This window comes from Stylophora pistillata, chromosome 2 (assembly GCF_964205215.1).
Source record: "Stylophora pistillata chromosome 2, jaStyPist1.2, whole genome shotgun sequence".
NCBI lineage: Eukaryota > Metazoa > Cnidaria > Anthozoa > Scleractinia > Pocilloporidae > Stylophora > Stylophora pistillata.
Genome location: NC_142520.1, coordinates 48,307,795 through 48,330,493, shown reverse-complemented (window position 1 = coordinate 48,330,493; position 22,699 = coordinate 48,307,795). Strand labels below are relative to the sequence as shown.

Genomic DNA, 22,699 nt, shown 5'->3' with positions numbered 1-22,699 from the left:
TTAAAAACTGAACACTGAGCTCACCACTCGACATTTGGAAAACGATGGTGCACCGCAGCTCTAAAGAGTGCTTTAGACAGTCTAATGTTAATATAGCTTCGCTTCGGTGAAAATGATTCCTCTATTTCTCCTGTTTATTCACGCAATGCGAATGTGCACGAGAATACGTCGTCACCATATTCCGTAAATCAACACGATGGTTACATCGCGTCCATATCTGAAAAAATAAACTACCTCGATTGCGCTTTAAGAATGTGCAAATACAACCTGAGCTGAAATGCATCGAAGAGAATTTTGATATTAATTTTCAGAGGAAGTAAGAAGCCGAATTCAAAAGAAACTTCCTGTTGTGTGCGTTTCCCATGGTTTCCTTGCAAATAATTGAATTGTTGCATAGACAAAGAAAGATGAAACAAACCAGAAATAGACCGTTACAGGGTAAACTGACAAAATAAGGGGCATATCTTGATAGCTTCCTAGGTGAGCTTTTCTCAGTCATTATCATGTTAGGTATACTTGCAAAAAAGAAGTTTTGCCACACGTAACTGCCAGCTGTAATGTAAAGTCACTGTTTTATTGAACCAGCATCTTTAAAATTTTTGTTAGTAATAATATTATATCAACAAAAATTTTTAAAATAAAAATAACAGATAATATACGCATGGTCTAAAGGAATGTTGTCCAAATCAAACGACAAATTAAATAGATGATGATGACTTGCTAACTTTCTTATAGACCTTTGGTATTCTGTGTGTTGAAATGACCATTAAATTGCAGAGGAAACCAAAAATAGATTTTGCACGCATATCAATTAATTCAGTAGAGCATAAAATGCCTAAGAGCACGTAGAAGTCAGGAAACTTTTCTTTAGGAAATAACATTGTCAGAAAAAAAACCTTTGTAGATCCACTCAAATGACCAGTATGGATCCACTAACTAGTGTAAAAATTACTTTTGAAATTAGGTATTTTCGAGATAATGATTTTACCTTCAGCTTCATCATGCCCGGCTAGACTTTAACAGTTAATTCCTATTTCAAACTCAGTCTACGAACTCGCACATCGTTACTGCTATTAACTCATATATCACATTGCTTATTTTACATCACGGTCCCAACAGTTTTGGAAAAGAAATGAAAGTTTTGAAAGGAATGGGTTTGCAGGGTTTAACTCCCCACCGGAGGCAACGCTTGATGTCTCAGTTATTTTTTTTAATCAGCTCGATAGAGTTATTTGAATATGCTCGTTTTGATGCGAAATGATGCAGAACATTTTTATTTGTCATTTAAACCTATCAGGCCAACTTCCTTGCTAACCTTTAACACCGCTTCAACGATTACTGAGAAAATAAACGCGTTTACAACAGAATTTTTGCTTCAGAAAAACTTCCCTACAGGAAGCATCCAGAACGTTACTTGATTTTTAGAATATTTTAATCTCGTATTTGCTGAAAAACAACCATAACAGATGTTGTATAGGAATCGGAAATAGCGTTTTGTACAATGTGAAATTGAAGACTGAAAACTGTCGCCAAGGATACCAATTCCAAATAAAAGAAATCGCAGATGTGTCTTCTAACTGATAATTTACTTAATGGAAAAGTTGCTCAAACATAGAATTAGATACAACAGTCGCTTTTCAAAAAGCGGTGGGCATCTTTTGACATCACTACGTGCACTCAAAAGATCGAGTCATAGATGTTGCGCTGTAATGCGCAACTATAGACTAATCCTATGCATGACTGAATACCTATATATATATATTACAATCATCTCTGTGTCAGCTGTAGTCTTAGAACCGAAGGAAGTCGACAATTCCAAATACACTTTGAGCGTGAAGAAAGTTTTATTTTGCCAAGGATTAGAACAGTACGTAGCCGCTTATTTGAGTGTACTGTGTACACCTGATGATTTGATGCCAAAAGGTAAATACAGTGTTTTATAATATTCTTTAATGATTGTAAACTCAGCAAAATAGACAGCATGCATATTTTCCTAAGCTAGGGGAATTTTTGTGGAAGACTAGCATGATTGTTTGAAATGTCGTTGAGAAAGAATGGACTAATTTGGCGGGTCTTGGCTCGCATGGTAAATTAAAGGCTCTCGGCCAGCTGGAAATACTAAGATGGCCGACTTCTAATGACACTTAAGAGCAAGTAGAAGTTAGGAAACTTTTCTTGAGGAAATATCATTGTCAAAAAAAAAACCTTTGTAGATCTACTCAAATGACCAGTATGGATCCCATTTCACTAACTGGTGTAAAAATTACTTTAGAGATTAGGTATTTTAGAGATAACGATTTTATCTTCAGCTTCATCACGCCACTAAACTTTAATAGTTAATTCCTATTTCAAACTCAGTCTATGAACTCGCACATCGTTACTGCTATTAAATTCATATTTCACATCGCTTATTTCGTCCCAACAGTTTTTGAAAAGAAATTAAAAGTTTTGAAAGGTACTGGTTTGGAGGTTAAACTCCCCACTAGAGGTAACGCTTGATGCCTCAATTAATTTTTTTTATTCAGCTCGATAGAGTTGTTTGAATGTGCTCTTTTTGATGTGAAGTGATGGAGAAAGCTTTTCATTTGTTATTTAAACCAATCAGGTCAACTTCCTCCCAAACCTTTCACACCGCTTCAGCGATTACTGAAAAAAATAAACAAGTTTACAACAGAATTATCGCTTGGGAAAGAACACGACTTCAGGAAGCATACATAAAAATCGTTGGTTTTTAGTATGTTTTAATCACATATTTGATGAAAAACAATCATAAAAGGTGTTGTGAAGGGATCGGGAACGAGCTTCTTGTACCATGTAGAATTGAAGTCTAAAATCTGTCGTCATGGATACCAATTAATTGATTTAGGAAATCGCAGATGTGTCTTCTAACTGATGATTTACCAAGTGGAAAGTTGCTCAAACATAGAATTAAACACAACAGTCGCTTTTCAAAAGTCGGGGGGAATCTTTTAACATCACTAGATGCACTCAAAAAGATTGAGTCATGGTTGTTGCGCTAATATGCTCAATTACAGACTAATTATATGCAAGACTTTCTATATATACGTATCTGTTACAATCACCTCTGAGCCAGTTGTAATCAAACTACCGAAGGAAGTTAACAATTCCGATCACACTTTAAGCGTTCAGAAACTTTTATTTTTCCTAAAGGTAGAGTAGTACCTAGGTTCTCTTGAGTGTTTTGATGCCAAAAGGTAAGTATGGTTGAGACTTTTATCATATTCTTCAGTAATTGTAAACTCAACAAGACAGACAGCGTATAACTTTTATTCGGGCCAGGGACATTTTTGTGGAAAAATTAAATGATTAAAATGTCGTTGTGAAAGAAAGGACTAATTCTGGTCTCAGCTCGCATGGTAAACACTGTGGTTCTGCGCAGAGGGGACTGAATTACATGATAATATGAATTTTATTAACTGAGTTTCTAATGTAGATTGCCCACTGTAAAGAGGGTCTAAAGCTGAAGTTTCGAGCGTTAGCCCTTCGTTCAGAGCAAATGAAATTTCTCCGCTCTGACGATGTTTGAACCTGATTGGTTGAGGGAGTGACATGAGTTTTGCTAGACCGATCACTGCGCGCAGTCAAGTGGTGCTGGTTTCGCAACTAGTACGGGATAAGTTTCGAAACTCGATTTAATATTCTGCTATTTACTTTTCTAACAATTCAACTGAATTATAGTGCTCTAATTTTCCACTCTATCTTTTCTGAATAATTGCATTACAAAAAAACTATCTAGGCTATGTACAATGTTTATTGACATTATTTCAGAAGATACATTCAGAGGTAAAACATCTTCGAGACATCAATGCGATATGCAGGATAAAACTTGTTAACAGCAAAATTCATGAACCTTGAATGTGCGCAATTTATCTTGCTAGTTTCGCTAACGACATGCGAAAATAATCATTCTAAATATAAAAATGTTTACATAATTTGTGTTGAACAAAATCGATTCATGCCACGGCTACAGGCTTAAGCCAGGTCCTCTACTGTTGAGCTTTTCACAATAATTTTCTTTTAATTGCTGCGGAACGAAGCTATCAAGTACAACCTAAAAATCTAAATTTGTTTAGCTGTTACAGTGCTTCAAAGTAATTTTGATTTTCTTTTATTGTTTGAAAATATTATTCACTTCTGAAAGAAGTACAAGTTGGTCATGCAATCCGGAAGCGAAAGACATCCGAGTTCGAATAAATACAATGTGGCGGTGTTACCGTCCTCCAGTCCAAATCGGCGCGTGCTTGTAGCAATTCTGGTTGCTATTACTCTGGTAGTGGTGGGAGTCCTTCTTGGTACGTTGATTCCCACTTACATGAAAGGCAAAGGGAACAATAAAAGCTCCAGTGGTGAGTTATATTATCTTTTCATTGCTAATATATCGCAAGAGTGGCCGGCTTGTCTAAAACGCTGGCATCCTAATTTTCATAGCTAATACGTGTCCGGCTTATTTTCTAGAAAAGGAAATAGAGCAGCAACGTGGTGAAGATTTTAATATAAATCTTACAACAAGATCAGAAGTTACTCTTCATTCAAAAACTCGATCGTCGGTTCCTCCAGGTTGGTATTGTTAATAAGAGGCTAACATAAGGTAACAGAGTGTTACTCGTGTTATCTTCTGCTGACTGAGTTCACTTCTGCTTGAAATATCAGTCTTTTTCGGAAGCAATCGGTGTAAGACATTCAGTTCTTCCAGCTCAGTCATTTCTCCTGCCTTTTTTTTTGGATCTAGTTTCCTACTGAAAATATTGTCTATGAATAGCTTTACTCTTCCCCCCGTCGATTCTATCATCGCAACAATTTACTATTCACCGAAATAAATGCCAAGCAAAATTATTCAGATTTCTACAGCAGCCCAAGCCAGTCGACACCAGAAATCAGTGCTACTTCAAGACCAAGAGGCTCAACTTCAACCGCCGATACCAGTCTAAGAATGACGTCAAGTCTCATGATTAGCCATTCATCTTCTTCAGGTACAAGAATATGATTGACTCTCTAATTGCGATTTGCTTGTCACGAGTCGTAAACATTTTCTCGAAAAATTGTCATCCATTGTGATGTTTTTCTTTCATCGTCCACAAAGGGTTTTGCAGCCCTTACTATAAATATTTTCTTTTCGTTCTGAGGTTTACCATATCATCATCAAATCAGACCAGCTAATTACAAGCTTCTTAGACACAAGAATCAATATCCCTTTGATATTTCAGAATTTGGCAGAAGATATCGAAAACGGTGTATCAAACTCCAAATACCGCTTGAAGCGAAAGGATTCCACATAACATGATGCCGAGACAAACACAAGTTTTAACTCTTTACCGTCCGGCTCCTTTCAATATATCGCGTGATGTACCCTTGAATGACCAGTTGATAATTAACTTAAAAGTGTTAGCCAGAACACAAAAAAATTGGAACTAAGGGCTTGTGTACATGGAGTTGGGGGACCCCGAGAAGGTGACGTAACCCACCTGCAGACTTATGGGATCTTCAGAAAAAACCAAGTAGTGTCCGGTGCAAAGCTCCTCAGCAGCTCAAAATCAGCTAATACCGATATGAAACCGTTGGTTCCCAGCCAGAAACTAACTCAGGTTTCCTTCACATTTGCCTAAGTTTACTTTTACCCACACTTATGATCATGATTCACGATTTTAGCTGTAGTAGACAATTAAAATCTAGCAAAGGTTTCAAGTCTGCTTTTGCACTGACACTACAGAGGTCACGGACGATTAAACGACTCATGCTTGGCAGAGTACTTATTTCAGTCAAGTGGGGTTACTTTTACCTTTCAAAGACCTGTATGGATTCTTTACTGGTTTGTTCCGTACATATTTAAACTTTTTCCCTTCTATTTCACGCATAGAAATTGTCTCTTCTTCATTGTTGAGACAATCGGAGCCGAGACCATCAGCTTACATTAAGGAAACAACGGTTGACTCACGACAAGTTAAGGCTTCTTCATCCTTACAAATGGTGCGGTTAACAACAACCACAAATGTGATAAACTCCACCATGATCTCCTCCAAGAGTGATATCAGCTCAGATGGCAGTGCAGCTGCTGATCCTTCAGTTATTTCCAATCTTTTGCTTAACACAGGTGAGAAACTCTTTTTAATCACGATTATAAATTTGCAAAAATTTTGGTCTTCACGATTGTGCTGAGCAACTTCGAGCACTTTGTTTTCAAAAACTGAATTTTATCATTTTTTTTATAGCATATATTTTTTAACAATTTGCAAAAGAAGACACTTATCTAAATTGCACACATATCGAGCGCCTTTGGCATCTGTTGTGAATGGAAAGTCTGTTATTTTCAGCCCCTTGCCATGGCGGCAAAAGTATCTCGAAAAGCACTTTTCTTGAAGTGTTATAGGATCATCAAAGTTATAAATTCTACACTTGAACGGCTTTCGATGGTCGTTTTCTGCCGGAAAAAGCGGGTTTCTCCTCAAACTTCGACAAATCCCACAACAAACTCTGCTAGTAATACTTTGTTTGCCTCGGCGAATTCTGGGTCTTTGACAATGTCAGTTCCTTTTGTCTTAGAATACCTGTTGAGTCCAAGTCGTAAAGAAATCATGGAACTTTTCGAGTACGGGTTGCCATCACTTTGTCTTCTATTGTGAAGAGCCGTGAACTCAGTTTGTAGTCGAACTTAGTCTGGTCACGTCCGAATTGATTTATTGAGATAAGAAGATATTAGAAATAAATACATGTTAAAAACGTTTTCAGGCTCAAATCGAAAAAAAAGAAAAAAAAAACATTCAGCCTCATCCCCAGAAGTAGACGTTCGTATAAAACAAAAAGAGTTTGGTTATTGACCTAAAGATCTAACTGTTAAATAACAGTAAACCATACACAGTAATTCTGCTTCATTGTCTGCGCCACCTTTTGTTCGATTACTTGTTGAGCGAGTTTTTGAGTAAATTTTACCGTACATTAGTGATCAATTATGGCATAATTGTGTTTTTTTTTCACTTTTTTATTTTTATTTTTGGGAAATGACGGGGTGACTACTTACCAAAGGTTGACCTCATAATACAGTTTCCACAGATTGGGGGTATCATAAAAAACGATAAACAACACAGTGACCGCTTTGCACCATAACTGACCAGGGTGACTCGGAGGTAGGGCTGTCTCGGATACCCGAGACCATATAAATGGGGCCGTAGATTGATCCGAAATGGTGTTTTTCACTTATCAGGCCCCATTTACATGGTCTCGGGTACCCGTGACAACCTTACCCCTCGAGTTACACTTGGCGAGCTAACTTTTCAACTTTTTCTTTACAAAATTCAGCCGCCCGTTGACATGTGGTTGTGAACTCGTCTCGGGTAAGCGAGGTAACTCGGGGAGGCGAGTTGTCTCACCTCGGCAGATAGGGTAACCCTGGGAGGCAGGACTACTTTTTCTCATGTAAACACCATGTCTTGCCCACCCAAGACGAGACAACTCGAACTGAAAAAGCGTGAGCACGCTATAATCTGAGCACGTACGTATTACAGCTGCTATTCTTTTCCTGTCGTGCACCACTGTCGAATATACAACCTGGCCTGGCCGAAAGAGGGTTAGCAGATTTCAATTTCATATAAACGCTCCGTTGAGTTGCGATAGGGGGAGGGTTGTCTCGGGTACCTGAGACCATATTAGTGCCATTTAAAACTCTTCTGTTTGACAGATGTCAACTGTTGGCGTTATCTGGGAATTCTTTCGCTTGAAATCCTTGGATCAACCTATGTTTCAGTGTCCACGCTCTAATAAAAAAATTTGAGGAAAGCAATGTTTCTTTAAAGAGGAGTCATCAAAGAAAAATGATAAAACACAACAAGAAGTTAGCCAAATTCTTATGCAAAACTTTCCAGAGGTTAGGGACCTAACTTTATTTACAGGGAGGGGGGGCTGGTGGAAATGAGAAATAAACTTCTCAAAAACTTTAAGTCCCCCCTTTATTGGGGACACACTTTTTATTGATCCCCCCCCCCCCCATAATTCTTTAATTTAATTTTTTTGGCACTCAAAAAATGATCTAAGATACTATACCAAAACATTTTATGTAAACCAAAATGAAACGTTATGAAGAATACCATCCTACCTTTTTTAAAAGTGATGCACAAGGAGATGAAAGTGACAGAGGGGAAAGCAGTGAATCTGAGGATGAAATACTTTAGGGACTTTCAATTGTCAACCGTTTGTTTAGATTTAGACTGAGATTGAGTCTTGTTTATGAGAGTCTCCAATTAAAACATAAAAAGTCAATTTTGCTGGTATTGATATTGCAGAATTTTATTTGGTCCCCCCTTTTTATGTACATACAAAGTTTTGGTCCCCCCCCCCATTTCCACCAGCCCCCCCCTCCCTGTATATAATGTTAGGTCCCTTACGAGAGGCTTTTTAGAAAGATACGGACGACTGCTTTGTGCTAAATGTGGCATAAGAAGGATGAACGTGTACGAAGTAGATTTCATCCTCTAAGATTACGTGAAAGAAGTCGGTTTTTTATCTTTGCCTTTTGAATGTTCGCTTGTCTCTGATTCCGTGGATGATTTTCAACTTGGATTCAAATGGATGACAAGTGTAAGTCAAAAAGCGTTTCAAGACTTCTGTGAAGGGAAGAGAGAAGTGCAAGCTACTGTCAGGAGTTGCAAATACTTTCATCAAATACAATGGCGTCAATAGTTGACATCGAAGGGTTAACAATGGGTTTTCAATCACAATAAAGTGAAAAACGCCATTTCCCAACACTTTTCATAACACCCTTCCTTAGTACAAAAAAAGTACCTTTTTCGTGCTTTTGATAATTTCTTTTATCAAAAACTAAAAAACGATAGAATTTTTTTGGACAAAAAGGTGCCTTTTTCAAATTTCCACCTTATCAGCTATAATTCACGAAAAAGGCAATGATTTCGCATTTTTTCAACTTAAAAAATAAACCCAGAGACAAGATATTTCGGATTCTCAGCTGTTTCAAACAGAGTGCATTTTTTATCGAAAAGTAGAATTGCCAGAGTCTTTTAGTGATTCACTGGTGTCCAAAGTTCCAAAATCGGACACTAGTGTCCAAATCCAAAATCTGTCACTTATCTCCAAAATCGGAGATCGGCTACTAGTGTCCGAAATCCAAATTCGGCCACTGTTTCGAAAATCATAAATCGGCCATCAGAGTCCAAAATCCAAAATCCACCTTTAGTGTTCAAAATTGGAAATCGGCCCCTAGTGTTCAAAATCAGAGATCGGACACTAGTGGTTAAAATTGGAGAACGGGCACAAGTGCTTTAAATCGGAGATTGATATCCCATCATATTTATGAGTACCTTGTTACACTGGAGAAAGCACAGGCGTCCTAAGTTCACGTCTCGAGAAAAAGCGAAGAATTATCTCTTGAAAGCGTCACGCGTTGTGTGATATGGCGCGCCGAAGCGGACAAAAATACTTGTGTATGGATATATAAGACTTGCTTTGTAAAATATACGACTCTTTGCTAAAATATAAAACTTCTTTTGTAAAATATACGACTTGTTGCGGAAATAGAGACTTGTTTTGTAAAATACAAGACTTGTTGCGGAAATATAAGACTTGTTTTGTAAAATATACCACTCGTTTCGAGAAGACTTGTTTTGTAAAATATAAGACTTGTTGTAGATAAGACTTGTTCGCGGAGAAAAATAATACTTTAAGGGCGCCCACTGTCTGTGATCAGCTGCTTTGCAGCAGGGCGCATACTGATTTCTACTGGTAGTTGTCTGCTTGCAATGACGAGTGCGATGATGAGTTGAACAGAGTTATTCCTCAGTTTTTCAGCTGCTTCTTTATCTGCCACAAACAAGATTTGTCTAACGTCCTCGAAAATTTGTTTTCCAAGTTCTACCACTCAAGGAAAAGCTCCTAACTCATCCGCCATCTTTTTTGAGGCTTGAGGAGCGGTGGGCTGTGTTCCGCTTACCGCTGAATACTCAAATCGCTGACGCTGTTAAAGTATTATATTTATACAAAAACAGTTATGACAAAGCAAGCCCAAAATAGCAGAAATCTTAAAAAAAAAACACGACGGAAACAAAAGGAATGAGTAATTTTTATTAATCTAACGTGTAAAATATTCATCTTTCGGAATATTAAGTGTTTTAACTGGACCATATTTTATTTCCCATACTATTCCTTATAACGCATTGAAATTCTCAACAGTTGCCACAGGTAACCCAGGCTCACTGTTTGTGTCACTGACGTACACATGGTTAAATAGAGGTTAAATAGAGAGAACATATGGCGCGAAGTTTAGGTCTGGAAATTTGCTTGAAAATGGAAATAAAAATCAATGAAACTTACCATGTGGCGATTTGTTGTCCTTAATATGTACACAAAGTTTCGGGAAAAATACTCTTCTTCACCTTTCCTTCATAGTAGAGAGACAAGGTAGGAGACTGACGGCAGCGTAGGGAACCGATCGACCCTCAATCCAGCACCTTTTTTTCGCGAAAATCCAACCCAGTCGCCAATAAACATGCCGGGCTCGTAGAACAAGAATAACTCTAAACCGTGAATCCACTAAAGCAGCTCCAGCTTGAAACGCGAAGCCAGCAGGCTCCGTAAAACTTGTACGTCAACCCACTAGAATAGCGGCCCAAAGCCGTTGCCATCACAATTCGTCCAATTCAAACTGGGACTGAGCTCGGGGCACCTGGTGACGAGTATAATAAATCCCCTTGGAGTAAGGGGAGTCCCAGATTGCTCAAAGGGAAAACTCACCATCCGACTACACCCTCGGGAAAATTGGCCAGAATATGATTGGCTGTTGGGAAAGAATGGATTCTGGCCAATATTCCCGAGGGCGTAGTCGGACAGTGAGTTTTACCTTTGAGCAATCTGGGACTCCCCTCACTCCACGGGGACTTATTATACTCGTCACCAGGTGCCCCGAGCTCAGTGCCAGTTCGAATCGGACAAATTGTGATGGCAACGGTTTCGGGCCACCATTCTGGTGGGTTAACGTACAAGTTTTACGGAGCCTGCTGGCTTCGCGTTTCAAGCTGGAGCTGCTTTAGTGGATTCACGGTTTAGAGTTATTCTTGTTCTACGAGCCCGGTGTGTTTATTTGGCGACTGGATTGGATTTTCGCGAAAAAATGTGCTGCATTGAGGGTCGATCGGTCCCCGACGCTGCCGTCAGCCTCCTACCTTCTCTCAAGAAATAATCCTTCGCTTTTGCTCGAGATGTGAACTTGGGACGCCTGTGGAGAAAGATGATTCAACAATAAGTGACTGATTGGCACTCAACTAACTATTTTAATCATTGGTTGAGTGTAAATTTTTTGTCATTATTTTAAAATGGTAATAAATAACCATATTAACAATAGTAATGATAATAATAATAATCATGTTAATCATAATAATGATAATCATAGTGATAGTGATGCTAATTTATGGGGGTTAGCTCAGGAACCTGACTGTTCTTCTACATGTTCTTCCTCTAGGCTTCAATAATGGTTAAATTATGCACCTTTCAATATTGCCTTCTAATTACAAATCATGAGTTCCTTTCTTCACAGCAAAATTTTCCATTTCTTGTGAGACCACTGTTCTATCATTCTGTCAAATAGGTTCATTCTGTTAAACGTATTTCGGACCCTGTTCGCTTTGCAACTTTAGCGGCTCTTTTGGCCATTAGACGCTGATTGAAATGGTAAAATCCTCTATCTTCAAAAATAAAAATTTTTCCACAATGAGCAAATCAAACTTATTTACGTGTTTCTCCAAAAGAAAAGTGTTGTTTTCTTTCACGTACCATCCTGATATTATTGTGAGATTTTTATCTTGTTGTGCAGTACTCCAAAATAAACAATTACTGGGATCGTGGAACAAGGTGATCACGCACTAATTCCGAGTAACATTGAAAGTGCTTCGAAGACATAGAAGAAATCGTGACTAAGCGTTAGACGAACTAAGATGTTCCGAAGCAAACAATAGCCAAGAGCGAGGAATATCGGGTAAAACGTGGCCGACTTTGTTGTGGGCGAAGAGGTCGTTCTATTGTTACACTCACTTACTCAACAGGACAACATTATGGCTTTACCTCCATAGGAGGCAGTTGCCATAAAACGAGCCTTTGAGCACTGAAGCGATTTTCGCTCGGAAGAAGATTATATTTTCAATATTTCGAAAAACCAAGGTGGTTTCGATTACTGTTAGACACAGACAGAACGCAAGAACGCTTTTATTCTCAAATACCGTGGCATCGGCCGCTCTCTCGTCTTTGGCACAGTTGGTACCAAACGCAGGTAACTGAAAACAATAAGATTTTGTGAAGAATCAGTTGATTCTTAAAAGAAAAATTAAATCTACTAATCCAGTCAATTTACAGGCATCTCACTCAAATAATCAAGTGGAAAAGGCTCATACACGCCTCAGGTCTTGAAGGGAAACCAGGGGACAATTTTTCTAGCTACCAACCTAAGTGGGAGAGATGCAAGTCCTAAGCGTTTTCAAGTCGGCTAATTTATTCACCCTTTCTAATAAAGTTGAGTCTAATAACGCAGTAAGGAGCAGTTCATGGAGCTATATATCACAGTCCAATACAGGACGTCAAATGAACGCAACGATGAAAAAATATCGAAGTAAAAGATTGATCAATCAAACATTTATCTTCGAAACACATTGATAAATACAGAAATGCTTTTTGCCGGCGGGCGTTCATCGGCAGAAATGAAAGAGTGTGCAGGTCGGCCTAAGACTACAAATGGCGAGATATCCTATCGATTACATTCCTAGTTCATTTGCTGTAGCTGACCAGTCTCCAAGCTAACCGTCGGGAATCTCCACCTTAATTCTCTTCAAGTGAGGTGAAAGTATTTACGACGTACTAAAAGAGCTGTTTATAGTGAAAGCAGCAAATAAATGGCTCAAGATGAGCACTTTGAAAGTCTGGAGATTTTTTACTCAAAAAGCTACCTCCAGAGTGGACGACTTGCTCGCCCCTTCGATAATCTCTTGAAACTCCTTTTAAACTGCTTTTTTAACTCCCTGAGTTGTACCTGGATTGGGCATGCACGTATTTGGTTGCAAAACACCCTTTCTGGCATATTGTTTTAAATTTATCAGAGAGCTTGATATGAAGAATGAACAAAAGGGTAAGTTTCTAAAGAAACTGTGGTGCTGCGTGGGTGGGGGTGACAAGGTAATTTGGTTTTATCGACTAAGTTGATAATGTAAACTGGCCACCGTAAAAAGTTTAAAAGCTGACGTTTCGAGCGTTAGCGCTTCGCTCTGACGAAGAGCTAAGGCTTGAAACGTCAGCTTTAAACTTTTTACGGTGGCCAATTTACATTATCAACTTAATTGATAAAACGAAATTAGCTTGATAAGAAGAGCGAGAAAAAGAAGAATACTGTTTTCATACTTCCGCACTTTTTTAAGGGCGGCTTGCGCGCAATTGATCTCCTATCAAAACAGCAATTATCTTCAAAGGCCAAGTTAAGTAAAGCAACCCGTCTGTAAGTCCAGCCAGTTTAAGAGCTTAGAGAAGTTATTACTCTAATCCAGTACGAATCTCTTATGAGTTATCGACACTTTGGTTCACATAGGTTGTCCGACAACCACTTGGCCTATTTGCTTTACAATAAAATTACGTTTAAAACGGGTACATATAAGCCGGAGTGTACAATGAGTTATATCCTTTTCTAAGCGTCCTTGTGACATGTATTCACCGATTCGCTTCCTCGTTTCATTATTTCATACACGTGGCTCTCTGCCATTATAAACCCCGGCCAGAAAATGTAAGCTCCTCACTGAATGCCGAAAATATAGAGTGCGTTCACTGCAGAATTCGTCATTGGTTATATCCTAAAAATAACGTTCTTTAGTAACTCTTTAAAGTTGCAGGATCTAAGATTTTCATCTAATTGAGCCAAAAAACGTGCTTGCCATTTTCCTTGACCGATCAGGAAGATCAAATCGAATCAAATCAATACCAAAAAAAAGGAAAACAATACTCTAATATAGGTCTAAATCACATTTTGTTTCTTAATGGGGTGTTAATGAAGATGTACCAATATTTTACGTCATAATTAATTTCGTAATACTTATCTACATTTGTTTTCACTAGCGACAACCGAGACAAAAGTTTTACTGCAAACCACTTCATGTGTTGTTCAACATACCCCAGTATCGCCTCTACCAGAACTGACCTCGTTTGCAACAGTTACACTTTCTTCAAAAAGTGATATCAGTACTTCCTCAACAAGCAGCGTGGTTGCTGACTTGTCAGTCATTGCAAACCTTCTGCCAAACACAGGTGACACTTATTCAGTAGTTCTTCAGTTTACTGCTCTATTCTTCTTGTAAGTGCATCATAATTAATTGGTGTTTTTTTTCCTGCCTGAGCGAGGAAAAAGAAAAAATGTGGGTGAGGTGAATTTTGAAAGTTACTCACTCAGCTATCTCGTATTTTTTCTTTCTGACCAAGCATTGAGAGTTTTCAAGAATTTGTTCGATTGACAGTGTGAGCAAAACGTATTTATATGTGTTTTGCCCGACCTCAGTGAAGGGAATATGATCCAAGTTTCAGATCACAAGAAATTGCCACATGTTTAAGATATTGTTTGATATGAATTATCACTTTGTAGTAAATGAGACAGAACAAATGACAAAAAAAGATGCTAAACTGCTACCTCATACCCTCGTCTCCCTTCAAACGCGAGATGGTCTATTATTTCTAAAGTTTACATTTCTACCTAGTAAATTTCCAAAGGTGTTATAGCCTTCCTCATTCAGAAATATAGTAATCCAGGAAAGGAGATGAGTGAGTGCGAAATGTGCTCTTAGTTGTCATTAAGTCTCTTTCAACGAAACAGCTATAACTGTTCCATATGTTTCACCAAGCTGACGAGCATATCTTTATGAAAATAGGTAACATCCCATTTGAGGTACGGAAAGGGGCAATGTTCTTATTCAGTCTCTGTCATAGATATTGCGCCAAAACATTGAACGAACCTATTTCAGTGTTCATTATTTTACAGTGTAACAGTCACTTTTTTTTATACCGTACATCTTCACCCTTAAACTCAGCTATTACCTGGTAACTAATTTTATATATGTCGTAACCTCAGAATCCAAATGGTCTCGTTGGAGTCCTTGGAGTGACTGCACCCAAACATGTGGCAGCGGTACACGACATCGAAACAGAACATGCGTGGCCATCAATGATAAAGCAGTCTTTGCTCCAATTTCGTGTGCTGGTAAATCTAACCAGATGAAATCATGCGCAGAATGGAAATGTCCAGGTAGGCATCTTTCCACAAGAATTGTCCGGCAGTCATGCCTAGTTATGATTGTTTGTTAGAGAGTGCTAAAAGCACTTGTTGTGGGCTAAAGTAACATACATTTATGACAGACTGAACGGAATCATAATCAGATGAGCAGATAGTCGAAGAAGAGCTGCGATGAACAGAAAGTGTTTTTTTCTCTAAATTCGACAAGGTCTTTCCCAGAGCAGACAGCTGTATTCGCATGTCCAACTTTCAGATATCCGTCTAGTGAGACATATATTATGAAATATTGCGTTGCCAATCATATAGCAAGGTATAGTAAGTCAGAAAAAATAGATTTTATCACCAAAAAGAATCCTGATAAGAACTGTTCAATACCTAACCTGGCTGGCCATATGATGATTATGTTGTAGAGTATTTTAAAGGATTGCTGTTTTGAGTATTTTTAGGTTTACCTTTTGTTTTGTTAGGGCTCGCTTTTTGCGTCGACGTGTTTTTAATGGTAGTTCTTTTGCCTTGACCTTATGTTTCTAGTATGTACTTAAACTATTCTTAGTCCACAGATTTTTCTTGTTACCTTGTTAGACTTGATAATCGCTTGTTATGGTTGGGAATGGTTAGTTGCATAGGTGGTCATGTTTGAGTTGGTAAAACTGACCTTGAGTTTTACCCACACTGAAGATCTTGTTTGTGCGCGTGATTTTCATGCGCATCTCGATCATTGGCGTTTAATTGGTTCCTTGGTGCTCGCCAAGTGCTTCGGAGCGAGCCACCCAATTTCCCCCTTTGCAAAACAACGAATGCACTATGGAAACTCCCACGGTCAGCTAACCCAAACATGTCTGTGATTTTTGCATTTAATGCGTGGGAACTCCTTACTAAAAGTAGAAGAAAAGTAGCAGCAGCAGCAGCAAAAGAAGAAGAGACATGAAACGTTGTAGTAGGAAAGAATAAAAAGAGAGAAGAGTCTAGAGTCTCAGTACTTCTCGTTAAAAGCCAAGCGAGTGGTAAAGACCCCCAACAGTTATATGATTGTGATAGTTAGATCTATATCTCATTTTTTGATTAGACTGCTCAAGAAACTGTTCCATTGGAACACTAAATTCCGCTTGTGATGCGTGCACATGCAGTCACCACGTGTTGAGTGGCCGAGTCTTGACAGAGGATGATATACCGCTCTCAGAAGCAAACATATCATTGGCGGAGACACCCTATAACATTATTGCACAAACAAATGTCAGCGGATACTTTGTGACTCTGGGAGTTTGCGCAATCCAACAAGAGCTGCTGGTTACCAAAGCAGGGTTTGTACCCGTGATATTAACGGCAAATGTTACGACGCCAACAACTGCTAATATTACGGCCAAAATGGAAATTGCAGGTACGCTCCAAATTAATGTTTGCTAACGATTAGATAATAGGAACTGCAAACGAAAAAAAACTCAGAATCACTCAGAAAGATGGTAATTAATATTTGGAGTCATCACAGGTCCTGTAAATACTCTCTATCTTTCTGGGTGATTCTGAGTTGTTTTTTTTTTTCCTTTGCAGTTCCTATCAATTAATAGTGCTTCTTTCGTTTATTGTTGCAGTCGCACCATTTGTAACAGTTCATCCAGAAAGCAAGGTACGCATGCCTGGTCAGAGTGTTACATTTTGCTGTGAAGGAGAGGGAAATCCTCAACCAGAAATTGAATGGTAAGGAGGCTAAATTGCATAATGCAATTTGCAGTGACGTGTCAGGAAAACCATGGTATTGCACCTGTTGTTGGGACTGGTTCCTGATCCTACAAATAAATTCTTTTTTCGTGTGTATTTTTATACACTTCAAATAAGTAAATTATAGAAAGCTTCTATTGGTCAGTCAGTTCAAAAGGATTTTAAAAGCCATTGAATTCTGTGCATAGTCTGGTTTAGAAAACCCAACAAAAGAATTTGACATAAAGATTTCCAAACCAGTTATCTCTACTTACGCTCTATGCAATTTTGTCATAGGTGGACATTGTTTGATCTTTATTGCTTGTTTTATTCAACGTTTCTTTGCTAGGTTTAAGGAAAACAACGTCATCGACAAGAGCTTCTATAATCACAATAATACTCTTGAAATAAACGACGTCCAGGGTTTAAATGGGAGTTACCGTTGTCGAGCGATTAATCAATTTGGATCAGAGTTTTCGAACGAAGCTGATTTAAAGGTTTTAGGTAAGAATTTCACTTTCATACTGAACTTTAAAAAAATTTAGTGTCACTAGCGGTTTGAATGAATCTCATTAGGATAAAACTAAGTCCGAAGGAAAGCGTGCAAAGGAACTTAATCATTATCTTAAGGGAAGGATTCAAAGCCGTTCCCTGTTATCTCAGGAAAAGGTGTTAGAAAAACAGTTGTTGCATCTTACTGTGCAGTGTTTGTGTAAGAAAGGAAAAAGGTTGGACTTGAACACAATGTTCACTCTTGCCTCGTAAATGATCTATACTTCACGGACGGACAAATGATTTCTTAGAGTTGAACTCGACTTTGCAAATATACATTACACCGAGATGGTTTAAAAAGAGGAGATCCTACCATTATGTGCTGACACTCAACAGTTAAGTTAGAATGGAACTTTAACTTTGTATCTTTAAAAGTCCAGGCTAGGAAAAGTGTTGAGGAATTTCCCCGTTAGTTATAAGTCTAAAGCTCCATGATTACTATTGATCTGGGTTATCAAAATCCACTGTAATTAATGGCTAACCAGTAAATTAAGTCTTGTCTTTATTTGTTTCCTGGGGGCAGAAAATTCTGAGGATTCTTGCTCTTCGATGCCAAGTTCCAATAATGTGACTCTACCACCTGGTTGTTTTGTTAATGGTACAAACTCCACCACAGTGGATGTCGGCGAGTGCGAACCTATTGCATGCGTAATGAGAGGTGTTAACTACAGTTCTTCTTGCTCCGATCCTCCCCTTTGTTGTGGTCCGCTGTTCACAGAAAGTGTCTTAGTAAAATGCGGTTTCGCGATATCCTTCGGCCTATCAGTGATAAAGGGCTGCGGATGTGGAAAATGTTTCGAGAAAGAGACTTTCATCAGCGGTGTTGTTATCGGTCCAGATGGCAGTCCAGCGACTTTTGTGGATCTGGTTTTTAAAGGAAAATCTGTGGGTAGTACTGATACCGATGGAAAATTCTCATTTCCTGTGCCAAAAACTACGAGAAGAGCAGTTGTGACATTCAAAGACCAGATGAACAACAAATTTGTAGAAGAAGACAAACTTTTTGTTGTGGAAGAGGGCCAAACAGCCGTTTACACAGTGAAACTTAGAGAGAAACCAGCACCTGTTATATTCAATGCCTCCGAACCACTTGATGTACCATTGGGGAGCGATTCCTCTGATAGCTTTGCTGATCTTGAGCTACCTGAAAACGCCCTTTTAACTGAGGATGGATCTATTTTCAGTGGAAATGCCAAGGCCACCGTCAGCGTCACTGATCCTCGCAACCAATCGGATATTGAGTCTGCTCCCGGAGATTTTAGTTCAATGAATGAGGATGGCGAGGAGGAACTACTTCAAACGTTTGGCATGATAAAGGTTAATCTGGAAGATGACAATGGAAAGCAGCTTACTATGTCTAAACCTATGAAGGTGTACCTGGATCCAGAAAAACTCAATTTGACTGTGTCTGGTGGCATCAGACTTTACTGGTTGGATAAAAAGACAGGACGTTGGAGGGAGGCCGGTAAATTTTTGCTCGAGGATGGAAAAAACCGAAGAAGAAAGCGTTCTGGTCGGACATTTCTAGCTGTAAACGTGACGCCTTCCTTGGCAAAACACGATTTAAACTTTGATACCCCATCGGAACGAGTAGCTTTGAGAGTAACCATAACAAAAGATACAACAAATGATAATTATGCAAGTGACAAAGTCCTAGTAAGAGTAATTTGCCTAAACCCAAACGGATACATGGAGAAAGTGACGGTCAACCGTTTGGCCTGCGTTGTGATTTTGAGAAATGCTGATTGCTATGTCCAGGCTTTAAATTTGAGGGAAAATATTTTTTATGAACCCTACCCAAACTCAATTGAAACAAAGGATATATTTAAGAATGTAGGAGGGAGCATAGTTTCAAGTAAAGGCAAGGGGACTACGATCAAATCGTTTCGATTTAACAGCATACTGAATGGTAGTGACGGACCAACATACTCCGTAAATTCAGCTGGTGAGGAAAAGTGCACAGTCTCTCTGAACAGCGCGCTAGCGCCACAAACAAAAACAGCTCAGTTTGTTTTTAAAATTCCGGAATCTATTTCTAGTTATAATCTGCTTCGAAGGGTAAACAATTGGCCTGAAGAGAGCGATAAGAGTAAGTGTTTTGTTAGAGTCGTACACGAAGGAAAAAAAGCGATATTCATGGCATCTGGTTACAAAGGAAAAAATTTTGGTGATGGAGAATTGTACGGCTATCATGTTAAAAGTTCAGAACCTGAAACTCCGGGCAGTTCAAAGCAAGTTGTATGCCTTCAGTTTCGATGTCCTCCAGAGAATACACGTAATAAAGCTGTTTTTCTTTTAGTGACGCCATTAAGCACGACGAAGAATATTGACATCAAATTTAATGAAATGAACAGTAGATTAAAGGTTGTAGACATCTTTCCGGAGTGTTCAGGTATTACACACCCTAACAATGCTCTCGGGAAGAGGTTTTGTGCTCCTTACTGGTTAAAAGCCTTGTTTACGTTTAAAGATTCAACCAGATGCTTTCAAGAGCGGAACTCAACTCACCTAACATTTCAATAAGGTATGTAAAAGTGGTTAATACGATTTATGTGGTCAAACTTCCGTAAGATAGGGCACACGGAAGTTATACCATGCTAACAACTAGATGCATAAATGACAGCCCTCTAGTCCCTTAACTCCGTAAGTTCCACTTTTAAGATCGGCGAAAATGTATCCATGATCGTATTTAGATCGATCAGGCTCTCTTCACATATCGCACATTCTTTACACATTGATCAGTTGATCCAACAGTTTTTGACAACTTTCTTACAAATATGCCAGATCATTTTCCTCCATGAAGCTACTTCGCCAGCATCAATCAATTTCGGCTCCTGGTATTCATTCGTCCGCGACTGAGAAAAGTTTGTTTAGTAAATGCCTCATAATGGCAGCTAAAACATAAATATGAAGAATTGTATTCTTAACCCCCAACAATCAGCAGTAACCAGCTCAAAAATTTTAACCTCATTCCCACGAGTAACCTATTGAATAAATTGAGTGTAGTTATAATCAGCTCTGTGACACCCTTTTTGATAACAGGAGGAACAAACCGGTTGTTTAAAATATTTTGATCGTAAATTATCTTTATTTCCTTCAATTTTTTTTTTTTTGCTACACTTGTTTTTGTTTTGTTTTCTGTTTTATATTTTGTTTTGTCTTTTGCTTAACTTTTTAACAAATTTGTTTTCTGCCGTGTTATGTTGTTTTTTTGGTTTGTTTGTCTTTTTGTTTGTCTTTCTGGCTTAATTTATGGTCAAGAAGATGTAAAACCTGAAGGCTAGGACTGATGAAAAAGGGGAAAGGAGGTAACAATTTCGTTAGTCTGAAAAATTTACAACACCGGCTGAATATATAAATCTGAGGGTCTTAATAGGGTTAACCGCTGGCCGTAGTACTGCCAAAATATTTACCCGTTAGGCGCAACTAAAAAAAATTCTTTAACCGTCAGTCAGTAAAGAATTCAACCGTTAAAAAAGTTTCTGGTGACAATAATGAAAATATATTCACTATAGCCGTAAAAGCTATAACCCCATTAGGACTCTCACAACTTTGATTTCGTCGCGAAAATATAAATGTTATGTTTATGGATATAGTCGAAGCTCTCTTAACGGACACTCTCGTAAGCGGACAGCTCTACTTACGGCCGCCTTGTTTGAAACCCCGTTTTAACTCCCATAAAAACTCTGTATTTTTACATTCTCGTAAACGGACATTCCCGTAAGCGGCCGCGGACACTTTCAGGGATTACGACTTAGACTTTTTCTTTGTTTTTAAGCTCTCGTAAACGGACACTCAAAAGAAAATCAATCACCTCTGTCTTGTATCTTGTTTTTATCAATCAACCATTTTACATTGCCGTTCGTCACAATGATTTTACAGTACCATATTTATCGTAGGATTGTATAGGGCGCAATAAAAAAGTGTCATTTAATACCGTGGTACTTTTTTGTGTACCAATATTTATTGTTAGCTGGGCAAGCCCCCGTAAGCGGCCATCTATCCCCTACACCTCTAGTGGCCGCTTGCGAGAACCATACTCGTAAGCGGCCAGCCCCAGTTACGGACATTTTTATCCCGTCCCGAGGGTGTCCGCTTACGCGAGCTTCGACTGTACCCAGTCTGATCCACACAAACTTTATTGACATAAATCTTTACAAACAGCGTACATTATACATGTAAATATGTTAATCCTGGTTTACTTTTATACCTTAACTTGTAGTAGCTATTGTGGCATAAGCAGTGCATTTCTAATAAACGTATGTTCAGAAATAACGTGTTCTATTTGCATTGCGCGCTTCTCCCTCTCCAATTCCTCGCTAATATCGGAAACAAAACAGATGGGATTCTAATATTTTCATTGGTATAATAACCGTGACACAATCCAGATGATTAACAGTATCATTGGCGGAGGTGCAAACCTCTCTCTCTGTCTCTATCTACTTTGGTTTTAATTTAACTTATTCAGTGATTGGTCTAGATAGCTCGCTTGAGGTTGCACAAGTCTACCATAAAAATGAGCCCTCTGCACTGCAAAAGTTTACTCTAGTCTTAGAGTGTTGCTACTTAACCGACTGCCTCCGCCACAGGCTTTCCCAAGGCGCTCGCGATCGAATATTTTGGAGAAAGCGTGGGCGAAGGGAGTGATGGGAAGGGAAAGGAAGGGGAAAGGGGAAAGCCTTCTCTCCCCATCCCATCATTCCTTTCGCCCCCACTTTTCTTAATAATTAACCCAAATATTCCCAAAATAATCGCGAGCGAGCGACTGGGGACAAGGCAGACTTAACCGATATCAGTATAGGGGATGCATATCCATCTCAGTGACAACGGTTTCATGTTTCCATGTAAAATCCACTGGTATACCCATTCATTCTCCTGGGTGGAGAGGGGAACTCAGGGTCAACAGTTGAACACATTGCCAAAAATTGAACGCGATCATCTAGAGGGTTGCGCTACTGCACTAGGCCACCCAGTAAATCCACACTTGCCAAAAAACAATGGAAAAAACAACAACAACAACATTCAGTGAAAAAAAAAGATTTTTGGTTAATTTTGAGAACATTAACATTTTGAGAACATGTACATACAGATGATATTGAAATCATGCTTTGGTTATTTTGGACGTATGAGCTGGCACTTTGCTTCTAGGTACAGCAACTATTCTAGGACCATAAAATCAAATAA

General features: G+C 38.7%; 1 protein-coding gene across 2 annotated transcripts; it reads left to right on the top strand.

The window, feature by feature from the left end:
- The first annotated feature begins 1,788 nt into the window (after nt 1-1,788).
- Nucleotides 1,789-21,784, top strand: LOC111336395 (cartilage intermediate layer protein 1). Of its 2 annotated transcripts, none has more exons than XM_088748830.1 (11): nt 1,789-1,923; nt 4,163-4,367; nt 4,477-4,578; nt 4,860-4,991; nt 5,876-6,109; nt 14,104-14,292; nt 15,107-15,280; nt 16,335-16,646; nt 16,858-16,963; nt 17,313-17,467; nt 18,039-21,784. In XM_088748830.1, the coding sequence occupies exons 2-11, from the start codon at nt 4,178-4,180 to the stop codon at nt 20,036-20,038; spliced, it is 3,594 nt and encodes a 1,197-aa protein (XP_088604956.1). In that variant the 5' UTR covers nt 1,789-1,923; nt 4,163-4,177; the 3' UTR covers nt 20,039-21,784. The 2 variants fall into 2 exon arrangements, with proteins under 2 accessions (XP_088604956.1, XP_088604957.1); XM_088748831.1 differs by lacking the exon at nt 1,789-1,923 and adding an exon at nt 1,960-3,215.
- Nucleotides 21,785-22,699: the final 915 nt, after the last annotated feature.

Bases quoted from the DNA above. Each gene is read 5' to 3' on its own strand.
- LOC111336395 (XM_088748830.1), top strand. From the start codon at position 4,178: ATGCAATCCGGAAGCGAAAGACATCCGAGTTCGAATAAATACAATGTG. The intron at 14,293-15,106 runs GTGACACTTATT...TCGTAACCTCAG, and splicing joins AAACCTTCTGCCAAACACAG to AATCCAAATGGTCTCGTTGG. The intron at 15,281-16,334 runs GTAGGCATCTTT...TTTTTTGATTAG, and splicing joins CGCAGAATGGAAATGTCCAG to ACTGCTCAAGAAACTGTTCC.